Here is a 23881-nt window from a genome sequence, read left to right on the forward strand (position 1 = left end):
GATTCTTGTTCAAACCAGATAAGGCAACTATATTAAATGTTAATGGTATATTTTGAACCGTTTATAGCAATGTCATCTTTTAAAGAAGACAAAAGATTACAGGGGTACAGTGAAATTATAATCTCATTAAACAGTGTATAACTGGACTAACAGTATATGATGGATACAGCTGAATAGAAGTTTCAGGCACCAAGGTCAAAAATATAGAGACATCCTGTACAAATGCCTATACTACTTGAACAATCTGCCTATACATAGGAAAAAAGGAATCAAGGCAGACCAAAATGATACACTGCCAGCATGCCAACTAGAGGATGAATATAGTCAACTAGCAAACAGAAACATGAACTACTTGGTTTAAAAAAAAAAAAAAAAAAAAAAAAAAGGCAGTTTTGCCAACCCACAGATAACACCTCTAACTATCGGCTGACAGAATACTTTGACCAAAGAGAACACCAATTTAGCAGCCCTGTGTAATTATTCCAACACACAGCAAGGGTGACTGAATATGCTCCTTGTCACAGCGCATGCTATTTCTAATGCCCAGGACACGCCAAAGTAGGAGACATTATCTTCTGAAGCAGAAGAAGCTTCTGTTCTCCCACATGAATGTGGTGACTGACACAGTTATGTGTTACAAAAGGCTCATCTTATAACTTTGTTTATATATATATATATATATATATATATATAAAAAACCCATCCACAATATATAGGTGCCTGTAAAGTAAATCCTCTAGATGACATAACATCTCTGTGAAAGGCCTAATTAGACTTCTGCAGTACATAGCTATTCCTGTTCAGATATTCAAGCTTTAGAGCACTTTTAGGCATAGTAGTAAGTAGATTTGGGGAACTTAATTAAATGCTCTGGTATCTCTAGGTTTTTCAGGAAGGAGACTTCAGAGTTAAGAGCTTAACACACAAACCTAGAACATGACTTCCCTATATTGATTTAGCTTTATTAGAAAGGCACCATTTCCTATTGGCCTTTAGCCAACATATAATTTCAAAAGATGATTAGAAGCTGGCCTACTATCAATATAAAAACATTTCAGATTGAAGCTGACACTTACAGAGATAAAACCAGAAGTTGCATACTCACTTAACAGACAAGTTGATATGGGGGGGAAGGGAGGGGCAGGAAAAGAACTAAGTCCTGCTCCCTCCTGCCCCATCATCTGTTCCTCTCATCATGATGGCTCAGTTGGTATAGCAACCATTCATATTGCACAAGGCTTCTACAGAAAGATTAATACAGCCAAACCATATTTTTTCAGCAACACTTCAAAAAAACAACCAACCAACCAACAACAAGAAGGATTATAGCAGAATCCAAGAAAAGGTTCTGTCTACTGAAATAACAGCATTAGAGCACATTTACTCACCTACCTTCTAAAGCCTCTGGATGTTCTTAGTAGCATAATCTCACTATTCTTCTCTGGGGAATAAATAGTCTGTGGCTAATTGGGCTTGATGAGGCAGCGGGAATCTCTAAGTTAATGTTCACAAATCTAATTGCCACTAACAGCTGTGGGATTTCTCCTAGTTTTAACCTAAGCACAGGTTTTAACCCCTAATTTACAGGTGACAAGATGCTATAAAGTTCCCTCCAGTTCTTATAAAACTGCAGCTTCACAGTAGTAAATAATATTATATAATACATTTTTGTTTATTGGCTGCATGTTAGAACATTTAAGAATCTGTTCTATATTTTTCTATAATTGCTCTAAGTTGCATTTTAATGGACTGGGAGCTAGGTAATACAAAGGGTGATTTTTTTCAGCTTTGTCTATGTTGCATTATTTTAAGCTTAAGGCTGAGTAAAATGAAGAAGTATGTAACACCTTAAGATAATTATGGTTATTTCCTTAAAAGTGAATGTATTCACAGAGGTTTGGGTAAACATAATGGGACTGTCAATTCCTCAAACCATACACTAATTATATTGAATTCTGTGGGCCTACTAATATACTTGCGACCCAGTAATAAAAGATACTACCAATGGCTGGTGCAAATTAAATCGCATCCGTTTGAGGCTCAGTCACTGGTATTCTGCTTTGGTTACAAGGGTTCAGCTGCACAAAACTGCATTCTTGGCTCAGAAGTCTGAAGAATAATAATGCTTGAAAATGAAGTTGCCTTTCACCATTTGGCCTTAGTCAACAGTCTGAACTTAAACCCTGAATGAAAGCCTTTAAAATCTAGAGTTAGATACAGATATTTTCATGGCCGAAACTTTAAGACTACTGTATTTCATAATAAGACTGAGGATTTGAACTAATCCTGTAATGACTCCAAAACCTGATTAAAGTACAGTTAAGTTGCGCCGCGGTAAACAATGGCTCCATTAACTCCAATTAGCATTGAATTAAATTGCCTTTTTTAGAACCAAGCGTCCATGTGGATCCATTTGAAGGAATCCTGTCTGCTAGGATTTAGACGTAGGTTCATAGGAAGTACTATAATGTGGCCTGTCAAGTGGAATATTTCCATGTTTCCATGGTCCTTAGAACAAATTATTCATTCAGTGTTCAATGAGCATATTCCATATGATTTTCAGATGTCCTGATTCTTGGGCACTTAACCACACAACTTTCTCATTAAATAGTTACAGTTTAATATTTTAGAACTTGGGATAGTATTAATGTATTCCATATGAAAAGCTGTATAAAGACTTCCAGATACTGATCCCTGAATACTTGTCATTGTATATTCTCTGCCTCTGATTGAAAGTATGTTGTCTTCATGCCATTGTATTTTGCATTTCAAATAACCATGTGTATTTTTTGTTCTCCTTTCAAAAAATGAAGTTATAAAACTACCGAAGGTCCAAATAATGACTTCAGCAAAGATGAATGGCATAAAATAGCCTCTGAGTGAATGAACAGATCTGCACATTAAAATACAGATGAAGTCTTAATCTGGAGATTTAAATGTCTAGCTGAGAGGCTTGTTCTTGTGTTCTACCCTGTGACACGGAATGGCCGATATCAGAGACAGGTTACTGGGCTAGACAGATTTCTGGTATGATGCAGCATGGCTGTTCTAGTTTCTTTTAAATAATTTTACCTTAAAAATGGGTTAAACTATAAAGAACTTGAATTTCTTATTTTCTTTTATTTTAAAAATAGGTCTAAGAATACGATTATTCAATTTTTCTCTCAAGCTACTAAGCTGTTTCTTATACATAATTCGTGTGCTTCTGGATGATCCTGCGCAAGGACATGCATGGTAATGTTTTATTTGTTATCTGCCCTCTGAAAACATTGTTTAACTTGAACTACATGAACTGCATAAATAAATGTTTGGTATTCCATCATAGGGATTTAGTTTTATGTCCTACAGATATTCTGAATGAATTACAAAGCTAGTCTTGTATTTTGAATGAGAATCATAAAGTAACAGTGTGAAAACACTGTTCACTGTGTGAAACAGCAGTGAAAAAGTAACAGTTTCTTTTTACTGTTAAAATCATCTTGGCTATTTGTTCAGATCATGTGTATTTGATATAGTTGTGTAAAAGCACATTTATCTTTCATTTGTATTGCATAGAGCATTTCTGTGTCATATTTATGTTTGTAAAAATAAAGTTCTAAACATCATGCCAATTTCTGCAACACTTATTTTAAATGCTGAACTGAACAGTGACTGGTATGTGCAAAGCAGGGAGACCTGAGCCGTGGAAAAATGGATGGATAAGTTGTGATTTGGAAGTAAGAATGAACGGTTTATCAGATAATCTACCAACCATGCTTCTAAGTCTTGTAGTCATAAGCAGACTGACAGGAGGTATGCATGGGTGGTGTCCACACCAGCTCTAATGCCTCAAAGCTACTGAGGAGCATTAATCTTCCTGTGTGGCATGAAATAGCCCTAGATGACAACATCCTGCTGTTGCCTCTAAAGAGTGTTGTCTTCTGAGTCTTCCACCGAATAGCAGTTTCTCAAGCATCCTGCTAAAGAACCTGTATGCTTCTTGGCAGGGTGGTTTTTTTTTCCAGCTGTCTAAATACTTAGCCCTTGCAATGTCATTTGGAAGTGCGTTTAGATTATACTATATCATATATGGTTCTTAATTATCAGTGCCACAAATATGAGAATTATGACAGTTTTGCTTAAAACCTCGGATCCATGGCACAAGTTGATGAATACATGAGGCTGAGCTTTCATGCAAAGGACAGGGATGATAATTTTCTAGCCATCCTGCTTTCCCTAAACAAACAAGAAAGGGACACCAAAAATACATTCTATAACAATGATTTTTCTGTGGTCCTAATGTACGATTTTTGCATACCCACAATTAGCATTAAAGGTATTCTGTGTGGGTCAATGGATACTCTGATTTTTTTTCTTGCATTTTACAACCAACCACACACAAAAAAGGTAAACAACTATAATCTAACACTTCTACATAAAATGATATTAGTTCATTCAATGCTGCACTTTGATTGTACTTTCTATTTTGGAGTTTAAACAAGATTAATTATACAGAATTGTAAGTTCATTTCCTGTTTAGCCTAAAATGCCCTATGTTAAATCTTATCAATTCTTCTACACATTAACAAGCACCATGATTTATTAACTGCAGTTTGTATCAAAGATCCTGTTATCTAACAGGATGAATTTGATGTAATAGCAATGGGTGCTACATGGGGTCAACACAATACTGCCAGAAAGGCAGCAGTTCCTACTTCTTTGTTTCACTAGCCTCCCCAAGAGCTCTAGCTTACCTGTATCTTCCATTACAGTTCAGACCAAGTTGTGCATACTTGCCAAAACCTACTTTTAATATGTTATAAATAGAATGCAACAACTGAATGGAGCTCTTTGTTAGCAAATAACCTGCAGAGATCACAGTGGCATCCAGGGACATGGGATAAATAGTCTCAACAGTTCATGCATCATGATCAGCTCCCACTGTCCTTGTCCCCAGTATGTCCACTCCTGAGCAATGCAGTCAATCAGCATCCTCTGTCTTATTTGAGAATATGTTCTGCCAATAGGATGTTGTACATAGATTGTAGTGACTGATATAAGTTGATGTTGGATCATTACCACATGATTCTTCAAGCTGCTACTTTTTAATGCTTTAACTGGGGGAAAAAAATTACAAAGCGGGGCTTTAAACCTGACATTATTTGCTATTCCTCAGTGAGAAGCATAAAAATTCAGGATTGGAAAAGATGTGTAATGTGAAACCAGGGAGATATTTAAGCATTAAGATATTGAGAAGTATGCATAGGGAGCAATACTTTGTAATATCATGCAACAGTACAAAACAGCTGTGTTAATTCACATACAGTTTATTGCAAAGAGAGCTGTTTCAAAAAAAAAATCTCAAATCCCAAACTTGAAAATGATATACATTAAAACTGTCTAATACAATATCACTAAGGGGTTTTATAAAAAAATGAAACAATGATCTGGCTATTCTCTTTTTGAATAAATGATCCATTTGGTATCAAAGCTTCCAACACAACTGCATGGCAGAAAGTAAAATTGGACGTCATGGATCTAATTTGAAGTAATGCAATTTTCTAGTAGAAAAGAAACATATAGTTCAGATGATGGTTTCTTGCATGGAGAAGCTGCTGGTATTGTTTTGTTATGAGAACTCTTAATAAAGAAGTTAGCTTAAATGATAATATTATAAGGCAAACATGTCTGGATAGGTAGGGCATATTGAAAAGTCGGAAGCATAAAAATATGTCAGCACTTGTATTGCTAGCAGATGTACTTTCATACTTTTACATTCACTCATAAAGATTTTTCTGCATCTTGCAGACTGCTTAATTCTCCAGGCCTTTCCTGGAAGCAACATTTTTAATAATTAACCCACCACAGTGTGTAGTCATCTTTTCTATATGTTTTAGTATATTTAGCGAAGAAGTTCATTTGTTCCATCTCTGTATAGTATTTGACTGCCTTAGAAATATCAAGTAAGTCATGTGTGCGTGCTGCCAAAGACCACAACTTTACCAGCTGTGCCTAAAGGTCAGTCCTGTGCCCGAAGGGTATCCCATTAACATCAGTGGCTTTGTCCATACTGACCCTAGGGCACTTCCATCAGGCATTCCTCCGAATGCTGCCTTACATGGAGATCCTCCCTAGGTGCTCTGTCATAGCCCAATAAAAGAAACTACTTTGTGTGCTGACAAAGTAGCCACAGAAAACCTATTACCTAGTTGTTTCTCAAGTGACAGTTCTGGGAGGAGATTTATTGCCTGTCTTGCAGAAATGCTATGCAAGTTGATATCTATCATTTACTCCTTCAGGCCCGGTAGTAGTAGTGAGAGTTTAAGACGCAAAGCATCCTTACTAATGGATACTGCTTAGGCCTGTCCCACCCTTGTAGTGGGTAAAAATACAGCTATTACTAATCTGTGCTCCAGAAATCCTTTTCTCCTGATCATGCTTGCCAGGGACAAGCAATGTTATTTTCCATCATTTACACCTATTCCCACCTCCTTACATGAGCATTTAAAGGGAAGATTTGTATTAGCAATTAAAAGGAAGATCATACTGTATATGTACACAGCAGCTATTTTTTTTTTTGGGGGGCATAGATGCCAACCGTTTCTCACTCAAATTACTAAGGCTGCTTGACACCCAGGCCACCTCACAGGTGGACATAAAACTATAGTTTGGTGCAGGCTTTCCTGTTGAGAGTATAGCAGTTATAGATACATGCACTCTTTGTATCCCAACCTGTCTTTGTGATGGGATTTCTAATATCTCTGGATCTCCTTTATTGTATACTTGATTCAACTTGAAAATACATTTTAAGTTATTTTACATTTGATCTTGTTTGTAAATGAATCTTTTAAAAATGTAACTTGAAATGCTTTGTAGATCTTTGTCTAAAACATACAGAATTATTTTCTTAAAATTATTTTTTGAATGGTCATATCAACTGGCTAGTATTTTAAAATATTGAATCTATAATATAGTTTATAGAACAGTTTTAATAATCCATTTAATGCCCCTTCCCCTGTTTATGTTCTTCTATGCTGTGGTTCCAATTTTTGCTAATGGAAATGGACTTTTCATGGATATACTGGCAACCATCAGCAAGGAATTGAACCGAGGTTGTTCCAGTCAAAACTACACACCTGGAATGATTGATTGGTGAGTTCCTAATTTATAAAAGACAAACCAAAAGTCTACTTAGTGGTGGGTAGGGAGGGAAACTGGGAGACAGGAATGTGACATTTTAAGATTCCTTAGCTGTCAAGCAATTACTTGCCAGTCCTACCACAAATAATGATTCCTCTGCAGCTCTAGAATTAGAACCTCAAATTGAGAATTTCTGCTTTCCTTCTAGAATCATGGCAGATGAACGAGCAGCCCTGAAGCCAATAACAGACTTTGGCATCGCTGTGCATTAGGTTATTCTCAAGGAAACTCAGTGATTGGCTCTGGATTAAAAAGACAAACAGAATGTCAATACTAAGGAGATAACTACAGATTTCAAAATTTTATTATTGAGTACTGGTTTTAAAAAATGAGGCTGCTTTAAATTCCATTGACATGTACAAAAGATTTTTCATGTTCCTTCGATAAGGACATTAGCCAGATTTTGAATAACATCATATTTATTTTCTCATTATAATGAACAGGTCTCCTATTATTTGGGTGAATCGAAGTTTGCCTTTATGGGGATTACAGGTAATGTATGAATGGGCAATTTTAACTATTTCCACTTAATAACCCTAAGCAATATTGACTTGTAGCATTTTAGAGATGTTAAAGGATAAATGGCAAAGGTAATATTAACAATCTACTTGATGACTGAGTACAAAGAAAGCATAAAGTAAACAAGATACACTGATATGAGCTGGCTGACTCCAGTTTATGAGGCTAAATGCTTTGCAAATATATTCATAAAGTATTGAACATTATAAAAATATTGTAGAATTGGTCTAGCATTTTCTTTTAGAATTATCAAGGTCTGTTGCTTTAATAGTGACTATATTCTATAATGGTTAGTTTGTATTTTGTAATTGCCTAAGATTAGCTTTTGTAATATGTTTTCTGGGCTTCTGCACTACATCTACCAGAAAATTAAAGTTACTTCATATTATAGAAGCTTGCAGGTTTAGTGAAGTATATTACAGTAGATGCATTACATAAAATGCTTTATGGATCTCTGAATGCTTTTGAATTATGTGGTTCAGTTTTCAGTGTCCCAGAGCCTGCTCATCTAAGAATCCTTTCTTTTTTACCCATGCACAGTGTTGCATGTTACTGCCCAAAGCAGAAACTCATTCATAATGGTCCTTTCTTTCACTCAGGGATGGAAGAATACTTTTGGGATTGCTGTGTTGGGAACTGAGGGAAAGGGATATTGGTTTCATAACTGCTGCATAGCCTGATCCTTAGTCTACATTTTTTCTCAAAGGAATGTTTCAAGATTGATGTTTGTATTGAGCTTCTGCGAAAAAAAACAAAAAACAAAAAACAGAGAACAAAAATCTTCCCAAAAGATGTAGTGTAGATTTACACACCTCAGCTGTATTATTATATTTCAGTAATTTTATTTCCTGGAATACTCTTTTTCTGTTGTTTTGTTTTCCTTTAAAAAAACAGGTGGAACTACCCTGTCGCTACTTTTGGAAATCCAAATAACCAGCTAACTGAAAATAACAGGACTTCCAAATGCTCAATGTCTCTTAAAAGTGATCTAATGGTTACTAAAATTACATGATTTATGGTACATATAAAATACTCTTTTACATAAGTTCTCTATTTCTCCAATACTTCATTTGCAGGAATTCTCCCAGGAATTCTCCTTGTATTTTTCTATTAAAAATTCCTTATGCTTCTAGAATAATTATGCCATTATATTCTTGCACTGTGCTTAATGGAATGCAATTCCCATGATTTTTATTTGCATCAAATCTACCATTTTACTAATGAAAGACTCCCTTAATGAATATACCTTTCAAATGCTTGGTTAAAATAGGCATAGTATGAATAAATAAATTTTGACTTAGACATGCAGCTTACTGTATCCAACTTATTTCTAAAATACAGAGAGACTTAGAGCTTATAGTTACGGTTTTGCATTAAAGCCTATGCTTTACTCAGACAAATGAGAGTTTTTAAGCTTGGAGCTTAATGTTGTTGGCTGAGATATTTTCAGAGGAAGTATGGAAAAGCTGTTTTTATAATCTTTAACTTCTCAGTGTAATTTTTTATGTTGTATGTGCTTTAGAAGCCAGTATTAACATATACTCTCTCTCTTTATTTTAGGTTTCAGTGGCTTTAATAAGTCTGTTTGAAACCATGCTGCTGAGTTATCTAAGCTACAAGGTAAGCACTTGTAGTTGCCTGACTTGCATCTGTATTTAAAGCTACAGGGTGAACCCTATAACTAGGATTGGACTGCTGTTCTTATTTTGAAATATGTGCCCCTGAGATACATCTTTGGTTTTAAATATTGATTTTTCAAGTGCACAATTTTATATATCTACGGAATCATTATGCAATAGACACACAATTGTCAGTTGTTTGACAGGCATGGTTACTTAGGATCTAGAACTCAAATTTCATGCTTCCAGAATTGGGCACCAAAAAACTAGGCCAAAATAGCTTTTTTTTTTTTTTTTTTTTTTTCTCCTACCTGCCCAAATCCATTTCTTATGTATTGGTACATCTTTGTAAAATGTCTTGAAATCCTCTGATAAAAATACGTGAATACACTACATTTTTGTATTTGCCTTTTCCTTGAAAAGTCATATTTTGTAATATATTTATATGAGTATTCTTCAGATACTGCATTCATTTTGTTAAATTTAGGAACAACCCAACTAAATTAACACATATAGTGTTATATTTAAAACCTACATTATAAAACAGCCATAATTTATACCGTCCCTGAATTTATTGAGCAGCATTTTATGCCTATCCAGTGTGCTTGCACCTTGTACAGATTTCAGTGAGTACACAAGATGAAAGAAATATCCACAAGCCAACTCCCCTTGATGAGTTATTTTCTAATGTATAATGAGTGTAGAGCTCTCCTATCCTCATTTGCTGCATATGCTTTTCACAGAAAAAAAATGACTACAGTTGCTGTGGGTCAAGGAAACTCCAAAACATGTAATCAAAAGTTAAATACTCTTTGCAATCATTTTTGCATATAAGATAATATTCTTACATGACTGGCTTAAGTAAATTTTCATACAAGTAATACAAACGTAATTACCAGCTTCTTTGACATCTGGAAAAAAAAAAAAGCCTCTTTCCATCTTACAAATTCAGGATTAAAGTAGAAGCTGAGCTGATGAAACAATATTAGGAATCCATATATTTTTTTTTCTACTTTTCTCAAGAATGTAAGAATAATGTAAGGAAGAATAATTGTACCGAAATGCACTTTGACAATCCACCTAATGCCAACACATCTCCCCTCGGGTCCTGGAACCCTACTTAAGAGTCTGAAAACAACATCATGATAGAGCATTTACCAAAGTTTCACACCTTTCCTGGGAAGCTAAAAGGACTAATTTTTTCACTCACAGTAAAGTCTTTCTGCAGAGCCAGGATGACCGAAACAGTCTTGAGACAAATTGCTTATTTCATGCCGACATTCCAGAGCTTTTACAATTTTGGCACAGGTGAGAAGACAAACAGGAAGAAAACAAGAAGAAAAAGATGATTTTGTTTATCACAAACATATAACCATAAGTTACAGATAACCTCAGGGAAGAATAAAATAGTCATTTGAGATAATATTTCAAAGAATTTACCTTTCTGATATAAGAAGTGGCCTGACACACAGAAAAATGAGGAGATAATCATGTTATTAGAAGACACTTAAATGAATTTGCATGTTTTATTGCTTCTATATGGTGGAGTATGCAAAGAGCATTGCACTGTATTACACAGCAGATCACTTGGATCCAAAACCTTCATCATTTGGATTCAAAAAGTTTTACAAGCTGTGTTCCCACAGCATAACACGGCATGAGGTTTGCAAAATCCTAAAAAAAGACTATATTCTGCCTCAGAAATTTTCATTGCCAAAACTTTTGTCACAGATATTTGGCAATCCTACTGTGTTACCAGTGCACAGGCACCCTTATCTACTTTAGTCGGTACCATGCGCTCTTATTGCAAGAGGAAGTTTTGCAGAAGACACGATGTACTTGTGTGGGAGAGCCAGAACGTTACAGCTGCAAGCAATGCTAGGTCACCGAAGCACATCAGCATTTTGCCTGCACAGATAAATTATTGTGTTTTTTTTTTTTTCAGGGAGATGAATGGAAATGATATGAATCATTTCCATGATATGAATCATTTGAATATAACATTTCAATAATGTATTTTATTTTACTAACAGAAAGACTAATTTTACCATCTGAAGTTGAATTTGTATGTGAACATACATAAACCTGTAACATTAAAAGACAAGACTAGCAATACATTTTCTAATCTAGAACATGCCCAAAAATTGATTTATGTTCCTTAATCCTGCCTCCATTTTCTCTTCAGAGAAGAATATGAAAAATACAAGGAAACATGAAACAGAGATCATTATTTTCTAGCACTTAGAAAAGAAGGCTCATACATTAAAAATAAGGAAATTAGTGAAAAGACAGAATTTTGAAGTCTTTTTAACAATTTTATTATTCCTACCAGTAAAAACTCAGTCTGTAAATTCGTAACTTCATTTCTGTTTACAGAACAACTAGCCTACAAAATATTTAAGATTACTGAAGTTTGTCTAACTTGTGCCAACTACACTAATTTCTGCCCAATAGCTACAATGACTTCCAAATGTGAAAAGGAAAAAATAAAAGAATATTACACACAGTGTGGCTTCTGTTTAAATTCAGAGGCTATATCAGATGGTTATTTTAAAAAGAAGAATTATGCTACTGTACTGCACATTCCTGCAATATTATCGTATATGCCGCATTTTGATATTGCATGATAGATTCATGATACACAGAATTAATAAAGCTAGAAGTTACTGAATTTTAAATACTGTTTTTTTTTTTTAATGAATGGATTTTCATCCTACCACCTAAGCATTCAGTCACAACTCAGCTGTGTAAGCGTAGCAGTATTATCTCCACTCTGTAACGTGTGGTAAGCACATCAAGAGAAACCTCCTGCACCATAACTGGTGGATGTTGGAGCACCCTTCATTTCAAGATAAAGGTCCAAATAGCTGAAGTGTCTATGGCAGAATTAAGCTTTGATCTTTAGTTCTAATTCAAATATTGAGCACTAGACTGCCTTCCTTCCTTTTCTCCCAAACTAGTAGTGAGGGAGAGGATTAAAGATAAAAGAAGATAAACACACTTGAAAGGTAAAAAAAACCCCTCTCCATTAAGTGCTGTTGTCTTTCCCTAACTTAACTTTATTTCTCTTCTTAATACTAACCTCTTAATTAGTTAATTAACATTTATATCAAAATTAATACAGTGTGACATCCAAACCTCTGAGACTAACATGCACAGGCTAATGAAACAAGATCAATAGAAAAAAAGCTGGTATCTTTTTGTTGGAAGACAAAACATATCTACATTCCTGTTGGCTTTATATTTTGCCATGAATAAGAAGGCAGTACAGAGAGTTCTTCATCGTTCTCAAGAAATGTTAGTTTGGCAGTCACACATAGACAGAGATAATCAAAATTGCAGGATAGCATTTTATAGATTTAAAGGCTTGTAAGAAAAAGGGACTAGAAAGAGTTGCAGAAAGAAGAATTCACCATCAGGTTGGCCTATTGCTTGTTGAAGAATCACTGAAAAACTAGTATTGCTGTAAAAATAAATTCCTAAAGACAGCAGCTTCACCTCTTTATCTATCTGTGAATGTTTAAAAATAGTCATCTAACCTTGAAAGAATGAAAAAGCAAAATACGAAGATGGCTGTGTATGATTTGAAGATGCCTAAAAATGCAATAAGAGAAAAAAAGGAATATATTATTCTTTTCAATGTTTTGAAAAATTAATGTTCTTCATTAGCTGAAAGAATGAGCTACCTAGTTAATGCAATTAGAAATCTTCATTTAAGTTGTCTTATTAAATGGGTCATAGCAAGGAAATACATGGTAATATAAAAACAGAGAACAACTGTAAGAGAAATAAAGATTTAAATATTTTTTTTTTACCTATGAGATACATTATAAGAAGTAGAAAACATAATTAGCTGGAGTGGCCTCTCTACTCACAGTTTGACATATATGTGTAAATTAGTGACAGATCATCCTCCTGAAATTCAAATAATGGGAGAGATTTCACTTGTAGCTTTGGAATATTATGTGTATTTCTCATTATGAATCATTATTGCATTATGTGATTTTCTTTTTTCCTTTTCTTTGAAGGGAAATATCTGGGAACAAATTCTGAGAATACCCTTCCTGCTGGAAATAATTAATGCAGTCCCTTTCATCATCACGGTAACCATATTTGAACACACTCTTGTGCACTGTACTTATTTAGCTGCACAAATTAATATTCTAATTTTTATTCTTGCATGGATGCTGGATTGGTGCCTGTGGGAACAGAATTAGACAACAACAAGAAAGTAACTTCCTTCTTACTTCCCTTTCCTTGCACAGAGGAGACAAATGCAAACCCTTGACTCAAGTTACAGCATAATAAATAAACTGGCTAGATTGCTTATGATTTCTTATACCTAGAAATCTCTGGTGTCCGCACTGTAAACTGACTGTCCTTGTTTTATCACATGATCTTGTATACAGTCCATTACGTTGGAACAAAAAATTATTTTAAAGCCACATCTGACACTAGAAACACATTAATATATTTTTCCTGAGTGCTTCATTGTTAATAGTTTCTTAAAGAAAAAGAGCCTTTAATATGTATGTGCTGATTTTTCTTTCAGATTTTCTGGCCTGTTCTAAGAAACCTATTTATTCCTGTATTTTTAAATTGTTGGCTGGCAAAACATGCTTTGGAGAACATGATTGTAAGTATTGTTGATATATGTATATTGTTAATATATGTTAATTGTTATGAATGGGATCTTGGCAGTATAGTCTGATTTTGTTAGGAAACTAATCAATCTGTAGTTAAGTTACAGAAATGGTCAAGTGTTGCTAAAACTGCTTTCTGCATCAAAATTAGAAAAAAAAAACCATCAACTGAAATCTTGAATTATCATAACCATGCCAACAAGTGAGACTGGCTGGTTCATTTGCTTCTCTTCCATTCACACACATTTAGAGGGAACTGAATTGCTCTGCCCTAATTGGTCCTTGCAGCCCACATAATTTGTAAGCTAGACGTCAGTGGACAAAACTGAAGGCAGCTTGCAGCGTTATCAAAATTATGGCAGAATGAACGAAGAACCTGTTAAATAATCACTGAATCACAGCTGCGCCCCTCTAAGTGATCAGCACATTCTCAATGCATTTGAATGACTGCATTTTATGAGGGCACTATATAATTTCTCTATAGAATTAGCTCATGCTTTATTAATTCAAATCCAAAAATAACACCTATTTTCCATTAATATAGAATGATCTTCACAGAGCCATACAACGCACACAATCTGCAATGTTTAATCAAGTCCTCATTTTAATATCCACCTTATTATGTCTTATCTTCACGTGGTAAGTGACCAAAACCCTTTTGTTTTCATTATATAGCTATATTTTGCCTTTTCTCACTTTATTACATGGTGATAAAAGAGGTTTAGTAGGAATTATATACTTAAATAAAGTAATATATTTGCAGTGAAAGTGTTAGCAGCTGGTACTGCTGGAGTCTGGAACTTTGGGGCTGGAAGCAGTATGTGCGTGCATGGAAGCGGGAAACTCTCACTCTAAGGAAGGAAATACTGACTATTCAAAACCACAAAGTGGTGATGGTGGTGGTATGGATTTACATACAAACCAAGAGGTCACTCAAGTATGTAGAGTCTCAACAGTTTAGACTCTCCTAGTCTTCATCTAACTGGGGGGAAAGACAGAGAAAAATCCACACAGTCCCAGCCTTATCACTCTAATTAAAGTCTAGCTCCTATAAGAAATACAAGTGCAGCTAATAAGGAAGTTTATAAAAAGCAATAGATGGTAATAATCTAGATTCCAGAAAGTAATGGACAGTAGACTCAAACACCTAAAATGTGCTCATCTGAGGAACATTTTGCTAGAAGATGTTGAAATCTTTTAAGATTACAGGGGTTTAAGAAGCATAGAGAAAAATCTGTTGGGTGTATTAAATATAAAAATAATGTCATTGGTTCATGAAATTCATAAGCTGTAGATTATTGGAGGCTAGGAAAACATCTGCAGGAAATATCACTTGATTGCCTGATTATTATATATATTTTAGGCTGAGAATAGGGCTGAAGAAATATAAACTACGTTAGATGGCTCTTTGGTCTCTCACAATATGGTCGTATCTGTATTCTTACAAAAGTGTAGGGGTAATGCAGCTTGGTAGCTCACATAACATACAGATTTTTTCTGAAAGCAGTAGTGCCTGAAAAATGAGTGTCGCATGTAGAAAAAAATCATTATAGGGAGAATGTGCATGTTGCAAGGCGGTGTGCAAGAGGGCAGGGAACAGATGATTCTGTGTGGAAAGGCTAAGTAATGTTTGTTTATTCTGCCAGACAGGGTGCCTGTGGGTCAGTGCATTGATAAAGTTTGGTCTGTAATTTTGGAGACAATGATTTGATTTGCTCTTACTTTATTTCTCTAGTTTGTTCTTCTAATAGCCGCTGTTATGCACAGCTAACCATTTTTGATAATAGCAGTGTAAAACAGCACTTGGCCTCTTAAAGTTCTATCTTTACACAAGAAGAACAGTCTATTCTAGCCATTAGCTAAAATAATGGTCTCAATTTTACGCTTTGTCTTAGGACCACACAATTGCATAACAATAAATGCTGACAGTTATAAAGGAATACAATTCTTTGTGAGGTTAAATTTCCTATTGAATATTGTGGCTCTTTAGGAGAAAATGTTATATAAAGGCTACAATACTTGACCTAGGCTGCATAAAATGCTACCAGTGTAGTATTTGGACATTTTGGACATTAGTTATTTTTTTTTCAATACAAAGTACTCTTGAATAAAATATGCTTTTGTCTTTGTTATTGGCCTCCTTCAGTATTCTGCTTCTATATGTATCCAGCTCTCTGTAAAGCAAGCCAGAAAAAAGAATGTTTCCTAAAAACTCACTGTGAACATCCCTGATTGATAAGGTAGAGAAACTGCAGCTAGCATGGAATGTCATGTTCACTACCAGGCATTTTGATAACTGAAAATAAAACATGTAGAAAATGGCAAGTCATTATTCCTCACTAATAATGTCTGGTCTCAAGAGCTGCAGATACCAGTTCATTACAAATCATTACATATTGACCTAGTATTGACCCTGCTAGACTGCAAGATTAGCTAAATACCATGAAAACACCCAGTAATGCAGTAACTAAGGAAATGAAATACTTTTGGAATTGCTAAGAATAGATGTTGAAGCACCTGCAGTTTGCCAAATACTGGAGTTCTGTTCAGGCAATTGCTTCTATTGTTTTACTTGAACAGGTATAATGGGATTTTTACACTTTTTCACTCATCTTTGTGTGATTTTACATTCTAGACTGTGTTTTAAAATATCATTAAAATATTCAATTAACAGGCAGCCAAATCACTTAGAAGAGTAGCTTCAATTTTGTTACATCCTTGGTAACAAATTTAAGGCAGTGCTTCATTTTAAGAGACAGTATTTAGACTGCCATGAACCAGAAGTGTTTCTTTATGCTGACGTGTCAGCATGGTCCCTTTCTGCTATTTGTCACCTTGAGGATGGCTTTCACCGGGCTTGTGGCTGCAAGCAGCAGCAGAAGAGGGGCTGGTACTGCCAGGCGTGTGGGAGCCAGGGCGGGACACAGTGACCGTGCGGCAGCGTCTGCCTCTGGAAGAACGTGGGCTTCTCAGCACTTCTCAAAGCCCATGCAACTGCACAGCACACAGTTCTGTTCCACATGGTGCTTCTGTAGCAGTCACACAGCTTCTTATGGGGGTTCTGCCATTTTACAAGCAATCTAAGACTAAATAAGGGCTTAAAAAGGTTCCGCTTTTGTAACTGGTTCGTGCACTGAGAAAATGCAGCCAAAGTGCTCACTGACAGCTTCAAGTGACCTGAAAGCTTTCATAAGTCTTGTGTTGGTCCTTTTTATGAGAAAGCTTAAAACGAATTAATGCTGAAAGTAACTATTTTCCAACAATTAGTTCATCTCTAACAGATATACACCTTAATCAATTTTTCATAGTTCTGTGTATACTTTAACATATTTAAAAGTGTGCTTTTGCTGAATACCTGAGGTGGGAAAGGGATGCTTTTTCTTTACTGTGCAATCACAAAAGTCAATAGTTCTGTACTGAACACAAAATAGCTGGATCAGTATAAGCCTATTTAAGTCCATATGTCTTCACTGGTAATTCTGAGTTTATCATTTTGCTACAGAAGGCACATTACAAGCTCTTTCCTGAAGGAAAAAGGAGGCCTGAGGGAAACAGGAGCCTATTGTGTGCTTACAGATTAAGAGGATATTTATGTCAGGAGATACTTAACTCTGTCCTTTGGCATGTGTGCAAGCTGAGTGAGCAGTCAGGTATCTCTCTGTCATACAGGAAGTTCTAGGAAGAACTTAAGTTTTGCTTTCTGAAATGTGTAGGAAACCGTTCAGTCCCCAGACTCGTGGAAGTGCCTCATCACACCCAGGATGCTGGGGAAGAATCTGGCTGGATTTCCCAGCCTCTCACTGGTTTGCAAGAGGGGGGAAGGTTAAGTGCAGCAAAAAACAGTAGGAAAAAAGTAGTGTTGCATTTGTTAGCATTAGATCCATCATCTTCCTGAACAGAAATTCACCTTAAAGACAAGCTTAAAGGGTCTGTTACATACGTACTAGCTAGAAGAAAACAGCAGCATTTATAGACTACTATAAAAATGCATAAAAAGCACTTAACTTTGCTATTGTCTGCATATGTTCCATCTTTCAAAACTGCAGTTCTACCACAGCTAGCAGAAAGCCCACAGAAAATGAATTAAATTCTGCCTAATGTACCATCAGCAAAACCATCAATTATGTCTCCACTGCAGAATGTTATGTGGTGATAACACATGTGAACAGCTTCCAGTTTATGTCTTACAATTTAAGTGCAAGCATGCAGGTAAAAAAGAAAAAAAAAAAAAAAAGAAGAATTAATGTTTACAGCTAATTGGCTAATCTCACCATATTTAGAAAAGCATTATTTGAGCTGTCCTTTGCACTCTGAATTTATCAGCAAGAGCCTCTCTGTATTTTTATAATCAGCTAAAAAATCTCTGAATTATTACAAAACAGAAAAGTAGTCACATTACTGAATTTGTCCTCTATGCAGCCTTTTGATGTTTTGATGAAAATTGTTTGTAATTCTGGAGTTAGAAATGATTTGCAGATCAATAAATTTATAAGTCCAACTCCACATATTTGTATTTTTACAGATAGCATATGAAGATTTTTTTTCTCATTTATTCTTCTGATTTTGAAGACAGACCAGGCCACCCAATAATTTCTTTAAAATACCTCATTGGCCTCCTAGCCACTCCTTTTTTATATGTATTAAAAGAAGTGTCCTTTTATCTGGCACGTTGTTCAACAGATACTGCAGATAGAGCTTTAGTGAAAGCTAGAGAGCTAGTCAAAAAATTTGTTGTGTCATCCAGCCAATGAATGTTTGCACTTGTCTGCCAAATTAAATACTAATCATTATTTTGTAAACTCTACAAGACACAGCACAATGAGTGATTATTTCAGGCATTTTTCTATGACACAGTGAATCATTATTAAGACATTATTATTATTATTATATTAAATCATTGCTAGCTGCATATCACCAATGTAGAATCATCAGTTTGCAGTAAGATGGCTACAGGCTGAGTTGTACATTTATTGTTTTGGTACTTAAGACTTTAAGAAGCTTGTACAAACTTTGCTTATGTTCCCTGAAAGCTCACAGAGGTCATTAATAACCTTATCTCTGAAATGAAGTCCATCTGTCATGGACTAGCTTTCTTCAAAGAATGGATCTCTATTTTCTATTGTAAAATATATCCATGCAGTGCTCTCCAAGCATAAAGCAATCAAATAGGTCTGACTAGTGAACCAGGTGGCACGCTGAGGGCATCTGCAGCTATTTCAGTCTGTCAAGAGTGACAAGTGCCTCCCAAATCTATTACATCAAGCCCATTACTTCACTTCCCAAACCCTTGTCCTGCATTCTATTTCTGTTGCTGAAACAGGGACAGGTGGCAGGAGGGAGCTTTCCTGTGAGTGTAAACAAGTGGCATTTCAGACACCACCCTGACATTGCTTTAAAACCCGGAATGGAAAGAACGTTCTGTAGTCTCTGGAAGGTCAATAACAGCAATTTCTTAAAATACCCATTTGTTATTTGCAGGTTTACTCTGTATATACACTTAAAGTTTATCTGCACTATTACTTTCTGGGAAAAACTGTGCACATGAACACAATGAGAAAATTTTCATCAACTTGAGTAGGAGAGAAATTTATTTACTAATCTATTTATTTTGTTAATTATATTTTAGTAGCAGTTTGTCCCTGGCGGACTTCAATGCTAGGCTCAATATCTGGCATTAAAAATAGGGTTGAAAATCTCACTGTAGGTATGCCACGTTTCTGTTTGTCCATGGTCACCAACTGATCAGGTGTTTCTGAAATTACATCTGTCTGGATATCCTTAAAACTGTAACACTAATTTTTAATTAATGGTAAAATATTCATCATTTGAAAAACGGAAAAAAAACAGCCTCCCCCTCCACACACACACATTAGTTCTATCATTAAAACATAGCCCAACAATAAGTATTTTGCGATCCAAACTATTAAACAATCATACAAGTAGCAAAGCAAACTACAACATACAAAGTTACTTCTCTACCTCTTGGACAGAGTTGTTAGACGTGCAACAGGGACATTTGCTGATGCTTGAAATGCTATCATAAAAAGCCAGTCAATCAACAGACACACATTTTCTTCAGCTCCTCCTGCTAGGATGGCCGGTCTGTGGCTAAACCACGGCACAGATGGCTGAGGGCAGTTGAATACGAGTCAGCACATTTTGACATGCAAGTTAACTCTCAGCTTCTGGCAGGACCAGCACTCAATGTCCATATGACAAATATTAGCAGCATCAAGTCTTTGGCCAGAGCAGTAGTTGAAGTCACAATTATACTGTGGAAAATATTATTTGATATTTTTATATTCTGGAGAGAAAACAAAATGGACAAAATAGTCTAATGTTAATTTCTTGACAGATCTTGAAAGTTTGTTGGTAACTAGTTACTATGATGTATGTGACATTTCAAACATGGTGCCTATGATTATTTATTTTATTGGACTTGAATTCCACCAAAAATGGTGCATATAAAGCATGTTATTTAAAGATATTTTTGCTGCTAAGCTTTTGTCAATAGCTGAATAGCTGTAACTATTATAAATCTATATATATAGGTCAATAGCTAAACTGCCTAGTTTTGCCAGCTGGAAATGAGGCAGTAACCAGAGATACTTCTAGAATCTCTATATGATACAGAAATGTAATTAATACCCTGTTCTTATACAACAATACATAAATATTCTCATATTCTCATAAATATTATCTTTTTCCTTTGAATGATACTGTGCTATTTCTCTTAATTAATTTGTGCAAATACTTTTACATGTTTCAGTTCCACAGTTGAGTGCTTTCAAAAACATATAGGTGATTAGTGCTGTCATTTAAGAATATAGGGTCAGGAATTATGTTCCTGAAAAACTGAAAGGTTGTTTATGAAAGACAGAACAGAATTAGTGCTTATTAAAGGCAGAAGTGTGGAAGCCCAATCCTACTGCCTTATGGAAGCCATTGGCTACCTATCAAACATGGTTTCTATGGAAACCTAGATAATTATACAGCAATTTTCATGCTATTTTCATTATTAATTTGCTAGTGACATAATATTTCATTTCATTCAGTGACTTTAGATGCTTCTACATAGTTATTTCTAAAATAATGAGGTCAGCGTCTTTCTATACGTGCAGGGAATTTCATGTGCAATGAAACATTTCAAACTATATGCAAAGACCTGTCAAGTCAATAATAATATTAATAATAATAGCATATTTTCTATGGTCTGTGAAACAAATGTGAAATGTGAAAGAATCATTTGTAGACCTTTTTGATTCTCCTAAAATTAAAAAAAAACGAGAATGACAATGGTATCTCAGAAAGCTGCATTTTACAAATTCTCTGTGAAATGGAGAGTCAAGGACAGATCATATATAAGTAAATCCTACTTCTCTCTCTCTCTCTCTCTCTCTCTCTCTCTCTTTTTTTTAACATGTGGAGTTTTTTAACATACCTAATTAAGGAACTCCCTTCTGAAATTCATGGAGAAATCTGTTTCAGAAATAGAAGGTGTGATCCCATCCACAGATGGCTTAAAAACTCACTGATTTCAGTAGAAAAAAGCATTCTTGAGACATTTCTTATCAGATTATCTCAGTGAGCACTGGATCATATTTTTCAATCACAATTGAAAGGATATCCTGAAGGGCTTATCCCAAATTATAAAGGTAGAAGTAAAATCATGGCAAGTCCATCACCATACCTTGTGTAGCACAGGCTTCCCCAGAGTGCCAGGAAATGTCAGAATATTGGAAAGCTGCCCCAGTGAATTCCTAGGGAGATATCCAGAATTCATCTTGACATTTTACCCTTGACACAAACCTCTGATATTTCCCTTTATAATATACACAAGATATAAAAATATAGGGGTAAATATTATATTACATGTAAGTAACTCTTACAAGTGCTGTCTACAACTGAAGTAAGATAGCTCTAAACCACATTTATTGCTTTTGATTTGTGAAACAATTTTGAAATTAAATGAATCTTTCAATTTCAGCAAGGAGGTATATTTATGACAAGGTAGTACAAGGAGTAGCCGTTTTCTTTAAAATTCAGAAGGAGATACCATGGAATGTAAATGTAGGGATCTTGGATATTTGTGCACGTATCTATGTTGTCACTAAGATAAACAGTAAATTGTTATGATGGAGAAGTGGGGCTTAGGAAGAAAGCTTACACAGCAAGAGTAAATTTCAGATTCACTAAAGGAGGAAAATGCCAAATGTTTCCTAATTTTAGGCGTCAGATTTGTTATTTCCCATCCAGAGACACAAAAATCCATTTTTGAGGCTTTCATGTTATTTAACTATGATTGACTCCAGCTGTAATCTAGCATAGACAATTATACCTGCATTCTTTCAGTTACCAAATGTTGCTAATCAGAGTCATAGAATGCTCAAGGTTGGAAGGGACCTCTAGAGCTCATCTAGCCCAACCCCCCTGCACACACAGGGTCACCTAGAGCACGTGGCACAGAACTGCGGCCAAGCAGGTTTTGAAGATCTCCAGAGAAGGAGACTCCACAACCTCTCTGGGCAGCCTGTTCCAGTGCTCCATAATTAGAGTAGTTAGTGCAACTTTTTATTTTTAAGGGTGCTTTGAGAATATTTGGGAGGAATATGGAATGTTTTGCAAAACATATACTCTGAATATACTCATTCAGCTGTTAAAATAGCCTTTTATTATCTTGCTATCTTTTAATACAGTAATAATATTTCCAGATATATTGGCATTATGAAGGGAGCAAAAAAGGTAACTGATTTTGAATCAAGTAACATTTACAGTGTTGGAAGTATGATCCTAAAAGATTACATCTCCATAGTATCCTTTCTTTATTAACCATACTTTGAATTCTATAGGAGATACAAAATGAAATCAAGCTGTTCCACTATTAACTAATAATGCTTGCCAACACGTTTAAAACAACACATAAAATTCCTCAAAATGAATTTAAATCCAGTCTTATCCTTTGAAGGAACACAGCAAAAGATTCAGAGTCATAACATGTAACTCGGTAACTATGAGATGAACACTGTAATAAAGGGACATGGAGTGAAAATGTAGAAATGCTTGTCTGAAGAGCAAGGACAAATAAGAAACGTCAAAGAGAAACAGAATATCAAAATATCAAAATCAGTTGCCATATTTTAATGTTTACAATTTCATGTATTTTAGGTAGGCATGCCTTCAAAAGTATTAGTACTTGAAAATAGTTCTTAAAAAACATGCAGAGTCGGAGGAAAGTCTGTAGGGAATCAAAGGCATGCACAAACATGATAGTTATTGGGCAAGGGGTTCTTTAGTAAGCTTTCCATGGGTTTGCATGGGTCATACACACACCTGCTGATAAATCACAGATTTTTAAGTAGATAGTGTCTGAAAATGGAAGTGTTACACTTATAAAATGTGTGTTACCTTCAGAACAGAGGGCGACAAGAATGGTTGGTAAAATAAGATTCAGGAATAAAATTAGATCTGGAATACAACTAGGGTCTGCAGATTGGGAAATAGTGTTTCATCATATTGATAAAAAAATCTTATATTTTGCTTGGATTTGGGGGGCTTCAACAGAAGCAAGTAAAGATAAAGGATTAAAGGAAGAATTTAACATAAGTGCTAAAACCCATTATCTTTTATCTCTTTCTTGCACAAAGGCATTACATTTTACTTGCTTCATTTTATCTTTGCAGTAAAAAGAAAAACTCGATATCCAGATGCTCTGTTTGAGAATCTTGTATCACTTTAGACATTAGCAAATAGAGTGCCATGTGTAACAGCGATGACTAGTTGTGTTGAAGATGCTGCTTCACCATTTAAAATTCAATGCTTGGCATTAAACCATCATCACTCACTATTCCTGGCTCAGAGATGAAGTTGGCATTAGCATGCAGACTTTAAAAAAATATATACCCTTCATTGACTGATTCATTA

At 35.2% G+C, this 23881-nt stretch overlaps 1 protein-coding gene across 2 annotated transcripts in view; it reads left to right on the plus strand.

Annotated features, from left to right (window-relative positions):
- The window catches only part of KCNT2 (potassium sodium-activated channel subfamily T member 2), a 123372-nt gene that overhangs the window by 32703 nt on the left and 66788 nt on the right, over nt 1-23881 (plus strand). For both annotated transcript variants that reach the window (XM_088524392.1, XM_088524393.1), the window contains exons 3-9: nt 3135-3234; nt 7075-7131; nt 7623-7671; nt 9259-9318; nt 13346-13420; nt 13870-13953; nt 14505-14599. In XM_088524392.1, coding sequence (XP_088380518.1) covers nt 3135-3234; nt 7075-7131; nt 7623-7671; nt 9259-9318; nt 13346-13420; nt 13870-13953; nt 14505-14599 — 520 coding nt within the window. The remainder of the gene's footprint in view (nt 1-3134; nt 3235-7074; nt 7132-7622; nt 7672-9258; nt 9319-13345; nt 13421-13869; nt 13954-14504; nt 14600-23881) is intronic.

This window comes from Tinamus guttatus, unplaced genomic scaffold, assembly GCF_059628265.1.
Source record: "Tinamus guttatus ecotype Peru unplaced genomic scaffold, ASM5962826v1 Tinamus_guttatus_pri_ptg000211l, whole genome shotgun sequence".
Taxonomy (NCBI): domain Eukaryota; kingdom Metazoa; phylum Chordata; class Aves; order Tinamiformes; family Tinamidae; genus Tinamus; species Tinamus guttatus.